At 43.0% G+C, this 7,462-nt stretch overlaps 1 protein-coding gene across 4 annotated transcripts in view; it reads left to right on the plus strand.

Moving 5' to 3' along the window:
• CATSPERT (catsper channel auxiliary subunit tau) overlaps positions 1-2,516 on the plus strand; it is a 61,228-nt gene extending 58,712 nt beyond the window's left edge. For all 4 annotated transcript variants that reach the window (XM_016208845.2, XM_016208842.2, XM_087819666.1 and 1 more), the window contains one exon: positions 1,426-2,516. In XM_016208845.2, coding sequence (XP_016064331.2) covers positions 1,426-1,701 — 276 coding nt within the window. In that variant the 3' untranslated portion in view covers positions 1,702-2,516. The remainder of the gene's footprint in view (positions 1-1,425) is intronic.
• Positions 2,517-7,462: the final 4,946 nt, after the last annotated feature.

The following is a 7,462-nucleotide window of genomic DNA, read 5'->3' on the forward strand; positions in this document are numbered from 1 at the left end:
AATTGTATTTATGTTATATATTACGAGATTACATAGGGTCTCAGAATCCTTGTTCTAAGAGTGGTCAAGGGAGATAGAGTTATTTTTATTTCCCTCTTTTAAACCATCGGTACCTAAACTTTTCTCTCTAGTGACATTGGCAACAGAGAGTTTTATGGTAAGAGGAAATTTTTCAGATCATGAGAATGACTGGCTCATCTGATTCTCTAAAATCCAAGAATCTCCTAAAGGAATCAAAACAAGACTAAGAAACTGAGCTGTAGGAGCATCCAGAAAAATAACCAGTGGAGTGGGTCTCCATGCACTTTCACTGGCACTCTAACAATCACATCTACTGTGAAGCACAAGTTAATATATGTAACTCACCAGTGTAGCAGAAATTCCCTTAATAATGTGGCCTACCTAATTGTTCCATGTACATGAAAGGGAAGAGGGAGAATGTTTCTTTGCCCTCTGCAAACCCAGGCAAAAATGTAAAGTAGGTAGAATTTGTCTTTAGACTCTTAATACCACCTATTTTGTAAATCTCTTTATTGCTGTCTAATTCTTCTTAGTCCTACCAAACCTCCCCCAAAACTCCAATTCTAATAATCCACTTTTTCACTTTCTCTCCAAATGAAAGCAGCCCATTCCTTTGGTGTGACCATCTCTCTGAAGTGTTGAGACAAGCTGCTCGAACTGCAGAGGAAACTATTTTATATTAATTTGAGAATGACTAATAGCTCCATATCCTCTTATGGGTATTTGTAAATTATTCTAAAATATAGTCATATTATAAAAAATTCAAAGAGAAAAGGAAAACAAAAAGCCCATAATCCCACCACCCTAACACAGCCACCATTTTTGAAAATTATTTTGGTGTATATCTTTTAGTTATTTTCTTGAATGTTTTATTTGTTTACTCTCAAAATATACACAAAATTTTTTATTATTTTAATATAAACATTATAACCATATTCTTAGATGCTGAGCTCTTTTTGTGTGTATTGAAGATGTTTATTAACTTTTAAGAAATGAAAGTTTAGAGAATGTAAAAACTAAAATATAAGAGTTCATAATTTATACTTGGGGTTGGGGAAGACGTAATTTGGAGGAGGAGGATTTTAGAATGGGCTGTTCAGCTTTGTGTAGGAGTCTGACCCCTGAGGACAACTTCCCTAAATTTATCTGGTTACAAACTTTGTATCTTCAATCTCTTTTGAACTAACAGGTCCTTTGAAACAGTAGTTGTTTTTTCAAGCATGTTTTCTATAGTAGTTTCTAATGGGAGGCATTGGGTATAGGGTCTGAATTTACCTATAAAACATTTGATGCTCTCATTTTTGGTCTTTAACTGTTGATATTACAAACTTTGGTCCTTATAAATTTAAATTATACTTTTAAGAAGCCTAATTCACCAACTCGATCTTTTATTTTAATATTTAGGATTGTTCGGAGAGATTTGAGGATTTACCTGTGACCTCATTTCAGCATCTTGAAAAAGTGAAATCAAGAGCAAGACTTTTAGAAAAGAGCCCAGATGATAGCCATGATCTGTTAAAACACTTTGCAAGACCAAACACTGCTCCAGGGGTTAACAAACGACGAGAAAGCTACACTGGAAAGTTTACAGGTTCTCGAATGGTTTCAGCAGGCTTACTTCATTTAAGTGATACGGTCCCAGATTATGAAATCTACAAAATGCAGCCAAAAAAAATTTAAAAGAAAATGCTGAAAATTGTTTGCTCATTTGTTATATCCAGTTGTTAAACAGTTCAGAATGATATGTGAGGCCAACAGTCAGAATATCATTTCTCCAATTAACAAAATGGTTTGGAGATCTGTCCTTTTGTGTGATAGAAATTAGCAACCAAATTTCATCTTGTTAGAACCATTTTGTTTTAATTAAAATGAAAAAGAAACACTTTTTGATGTAAATGTTTTTGTTTATGAACCTTGAGGAACAAACCCAGAAATACATATTCAGTTCATATTCATTAGCTAAGTTGTGTTCCCAGCTTTCCCTCGTTTTCACTATAAAACAGTTATCACTCCAATTCCTAGCTCTCTGATTTCCCAGACCTTTGTTACTCTCTAAATTATCCCTGTCCACTCAGTTTTCAGGTTCTCTATTTGCAGTTGTTTAGTTTTTTACTCTTCAGCTTTAGTTAACATTTCTTGATTTACAGAATGCAATTCTTTAAGCCTGTAGAACTTCTGTTAATTTGAGTATCGGCTATTATAACATTTTACACTATAAAGATGATAAAGAACAGATTGAATACCAATTCCTGAGGCATCTCCCACACTGTAGTGACTTTCTTACTTGAAAAACCATGAAATAACAAAAACTCAGGAAGCTGCATAAAATTGTAAAACTGCCTAAAATATTACCTAGCTAAATCAACCTAGGATTTAAATCAGATTTCTGAGAATTGGTTCTATTCTTATCAAGTACAGTATTTGGATCTTGTTAAACTTTGTTTCATTCTTTGTTTGTTTATTATTATTTTTAAAATTTTTTTATTTATCTTTATTGTTGAGAGTATTACAGGTGTCCCAGTTCCCCCCCCCAATTGACCCCCTCCACTTCACTCCCAGCCCCTCCCCAGGCCTTTACCCCGTCATTGTCTGTGTCCATGGGTTTTGCATATATGCATATAACTTCTTTGGTTAATCTCTTCCCACCCTCCACCCCCCTTCCCTCTTTCCTCTGAAATATGATTGTTTACTGCATGCATCAGTGTCTCTGGATCTATTTAGTTTGTCAGATTCTTTTGTTCATTAGCTTCTTTTTAAAGGAGACCCTTCAACATTTCCTGTAGTGCTGGTTTGGTGCTGATGAACTCCTTTAGCTTTTTCTTATCTGTGAAGCCCTTTATCTGACCTTCAGTTCTAAATGATAGCTTTGCTGGGTAGAGCAATCTTGGTTGTAGTTCCATGTTTTTCATCACTTTGAATATTTCTTGCCACTCCCTTCTGGCCTGCAAGGTTTCTGTTGAGAAATCAGCTGACAGTCATATGGGTTCTCCCTTGTAGGTAACTAACTGCTTTTCTCTTGCTGCTTTTAAGATTCCCTCTTTGTCTTTAACCTTTGGCATTTTAATTATGATGTGTCTTGGTGTGGGCCTCTTTGGGTTCCTCTTGTTAGGGACCCTCTGTGCTTCCTGGACTTGTAAGTCTATTTCTTTCCCCAGGTAGAGGAAGTTTTCTGTGATTATTTTTTCAAGTAGGTTTTCAATTTCTTGGTCTCTTTCTTCCCCTTTTGACACCCCAATAATACAAATGTTGGGCCTCTTGAAGTTGTCCCAGAGGCTCCTTATACTATTCTCATATTTCTGGATTCTTTTTACTCTTCTGGTTAGGTGTTTTTTGTTTTCTCATGTTCCAAATTGCTGATTTGATTCTCAGCATCCTCTACTCTACTGTTGATTTCATGTAAATTATCTTTTATTTCAGTTCCTGTAGCTTTCATTTCAAATTGGTACTTTATTATGTTATCAATTTTCTCAGTTATTTCCCTAATAGTCTGCTTAAACATCCTTATAAACAAAATTCTGAACTCTATCTGTTAGCTTGCTTGGATCTATTTTATTCAGTTCCTTTTCTAGAGATTTCTTCTGTTCTTTCCTTTGTGACATGTTTCTTTGCCTCCACATTTTGGCTGCTTCCAGGTGTTTGTTTCTATGTATTAGGTAGAGCTGCTGTGTCTCCTGGAATTTGTAGAGTGGCTTTGTGTAGTAGGTGTCCTATAGGGTCCAGTGGCTCAGCCTCTCCAGTCTCCTGAGCTGGGCCTTCTAGGTGCTCCCCTGTGTGGGCTGTGTGCACTGTCCTGTTGTAGTTGAGCCTTGGTTGCTGTTGGTGTCCCTGGGAGGAATTGACCCCCCGGCCAATCGGCTGTGAGGACCAGCTGCAACTACGGCCAAAGAGGTGCTGTGCTGGAGACACCCCTATGGATCAGGATTTACTCCAGTGGAGCTTTGGTGTTCACCAAGTGCGCCCCTTGAGTATCACTCGTGAATGTGGTAGGGTTGTAATCCAGCGTGGCCGAGTCTGACCACCAGGTGCATTGTCTCTGGGGCCTCCCGGGAGGTGCAAAGTCAGCCTCTGCCAGTGCCTCGCCCAGGGCCACCCAGCATGAGCTACACAGCAAACCGTAGTTGGCTACTACTTGGGCTTGGAGGTATCCAGGAGAGGCCAAGCCATGAACCAATGCAGGCTGCCGCTAGTGCCAGGCCTGGGGCCACTTATCAAGCCGTATGGGGCCCGCTGCTGCTTGTTTGAGGGATTTTAGGAAAGTCCTAAGCATGAGGCTTGAGAGGCCACTTGCACAGAAAAGCCCCTGGAAATGGCCTGGATGAGCTGCAGGCGGGGAGGGGCGGGGCCTCCGGGAATCACGGGGCGGGGCCAAAGGTGGGAGTCAGGTGCTGGCGATTCAAATATGGCGCCTGCCTGCCGGCTGTGTGCGGGAGGATTCGCCAAAGGAGCCATGGCCTCTGCCAGCCCTTCTGCCTGGGAGGAAGCCGCCCCTCCACCTCTCGCCCGGATCTCAGGCAGGTTAGTTCCTCCCCGAGTGTCCCAGGTCCTTTCAGGCTGCTCCCGGCGCTGGGCTCAGAGGGAGCGTCCGAGTGAGTCCGTGCCGGGCCCTTTAGGAGGAGCTGCTGGGGCTCCCGCAGCCTCCGCGACCCTCAGCGACAGTCTCCGCAGGTTTCAGAGCCCGGAGTTGTGGGCATGTCTCTTCCCTAACCTGGAGCCCTGAGCTGGGGGCCTGCTGTGGGGCTGGAACCCCTTGCTCCTCTGGGAAACCTCCACCGCCGAGATTCCCTCCCGGGTTTAAACTGCGGCACCTGGTGTGGGGCCCGCGGCGAGTCTCTGATTCAGCCCCGATCCGCCCGCGTCTCCGCCTCTCTTACCGGTCTCGTTGCTTCTTCAGTTCCCTGGTTGTGGGGCTTCTGTTCAGCCAGATTTCAGGAGGTTCTGAGTGATGGTGGTTCTGTATTTTAGTTGTAATTTTGATGTGGTTGAGGGAGGCGGCGGGTGCAGCTGTTACCTACGCCGCCATCTTGTTTCTCTCTGTTTCATTCTTCAGAAGCAAAAATTTCAGTTTATAGAATTATCAGTTTCACTTTTTCTCCCATAAATCATAACAGCTGTGGGGTATAAATAGATTGGCTAATGGGAAACCTAATTCCTGATCATTCTTTTTTATTTAAAAAAAAATTTTATTGATTTCAGAGAGAGGAAGGGAGAGGGAGAGAGAGAAACATCAATGATGAGAGAGTCTTTGATCGGCTGCCTCCTGCATACCCCCTGCTGGGGATCGAGCCTGCAACCCGGGCATGTGCCGTGACCAGAAATCGAACCGAGATCTCCTGGATCCTAGGTCGATGCTCAACCGCTGAGCCACACCGGCTGGGCCTGATCATTCTTTTAATGGTAAAATCAAGGTGTGGTGTGTTTTTTTGTGATCGAGAATTTCTAGTAATCCTCAAAGCTGTACTTCCATCAGTCATGGTGTAACTGGGGAAACAGATATAACTGGATCTTCAAGTAGAAGCAGCACAGGGAATTGGTTTCATGAGCGAGGGAATTGAGGCTAAGAAACCAAAAGGGATGGTGAGTCAATCCAGAGATTAGCAAGAGCAAGAAGTGCTACTACCCCTCAGGTGGAAGAGGCAGCAGGAGCAAGTAGTGCTACCGAGTCCTAAAGCCAGAAGGCAAAGAATGTACAGTCACTGCCAGGGACACTGCAAGGAAAGGGGAAGAGGGGGAAGTTTCGCCTCTCTTCCTGCCCACCCGTGGATTTTTCACTATTGCCTCCGGGAAACCAGGGAGCGAGGGTGCCTGGGAAATGTAGTGCCCAGGGAAGCAGAGCAGGGAAGAGTGGAGAACCGGGTTTAAGAGCTAACCTGCAACAGACCAGCAGTATTTATGAGGAAACCATTGATTTGGCTTGCAGTAAAGGAGGAAATATTTACTAGATGGACATCTCAAATCCCTTTGCCTCATCAAACTCTTAGTAGCAATACTGTGATACACAAAGGATTTAAGTTTCCTACCGTGGGAATCTCAGATTTCCAAGTCTTTTGTTGTTGCTAACCCTCATCCAAAGATATTTGTTCCATTGATACTTAGAGAGAGTGGAAGGGAGGGAGGGATAGAAAGAGTGAGGGTGGGAGAGAGAGAGAAACATAGATGTGAGACAGACACATGGATTGGTTGCCTCCCGCACGTGCCCCCACCAGGGCTGGGATCAAAACTGCAACCCAGGTACATGTCCCTGAACGGGGTGTGTGTGTGTGAGGGAAACGAAGTTCTAACCACCAAGCCACACCGGCCAGGGTAAATCGTCTTTTGTTTTGTTTTTTTTTAAACAAAAAAACCTCATAACCTTTATTCAAGGTTGAGTCCTTAAATATTTATTAAATGTCCATAATATGCCAAACACTTTGCTAAACACTAGGGAGGTACTAGTGAATAAGACATTACTCTCAAGGAGTCCACAGTTTATTAGGGATGCAAACACAGAAGTGCCTGTAATAGAATTATACAAGCACCATTTGGGGAAAGTACTGTAGCAGCTCACAGGAGGGCATTTCAGCTGAAGATGACCGGGCTAGCTTGGGTCCTTCAGAAAGCCGACACCAAGATGATTGGGCACATGTGGTAGGCAGAATAATGATCTATCCGTCCTAATCCCAGGAAACTATGAATATGGTGGCTTTTGTAGCAAAAGGAAATTTGCAGCTGTGATTAAGGATCTTGAGATGAGATGATCCTGGGTTATCTGGGTAGGCCTAAAATAATCTCAAGAATCCTTATAAGTGAGAGGCCGAAGGGTCAGTAAGAAAAGGAGATGTGATCACTGAAACAGAAATTGGAGTGATGCTGGCCCATGGAGCAAAAGGAGGCAGACAGCCTCTAGAAGCTGGAAAGGCAGTGGATTCTCCCGAGCCTCCAGAAGGAACATAGCCCTGCCAACCCATTTAAACTTCTGCCCTCCAGAACTGTAAGATAATGTTGTTTTAAGCCACTGAGTTTGTGGTAATTTGTTCCAACAGTGATAGAGAAGTAATACAGAAAGCAGGGAGTCTAGGGTGCAAAATTTAACACACACTCAGGGAAAGGATGTCAAATATCTGCTGTGATGGTTAATTTCATGTGTCAATTTGACTGGGCCACAGGGTCCCCAGATACTTGGTCAAACATTATTCTGGGTGTTTCTGTGAGGCATTTTTGGATAAAATTAATATCTAAATCTGCAGACTAAATAAAGCAGACTGCCCTCCTTGATGTGGGTAGGCCTCTCTAGTTCAAGGTCTGAAAAGGCTGACCCTCCCCTGAGTAAGAACTCCTCCTGCCTGCCTCAAACTGGGGATCAGCTTTTTTCTGTCTGGACTCAAACAAGCATCAGCTCTTCCTGGGTCAGCCTGCCAGCCTTCAGACTGGAACACCAGTGGTTCCCCTAGGTCTCCAGCTTGCC

This window comes from Miniopterus natalensis, chromosome 8 (genome assembly GCF_054644295.1).
Source record: "Miniopterus natalensis isolate mMinNat1 chromosome 8, mMinNat1.hap1, whole genome shotgun sequence".
Classification (NCBI taxonomy): Eukaryota; Metazoa; Chordata; class Mammalia; order Chiroptera; family Miniopteridae; genus Miniopterus; species Miniopterus natalensis.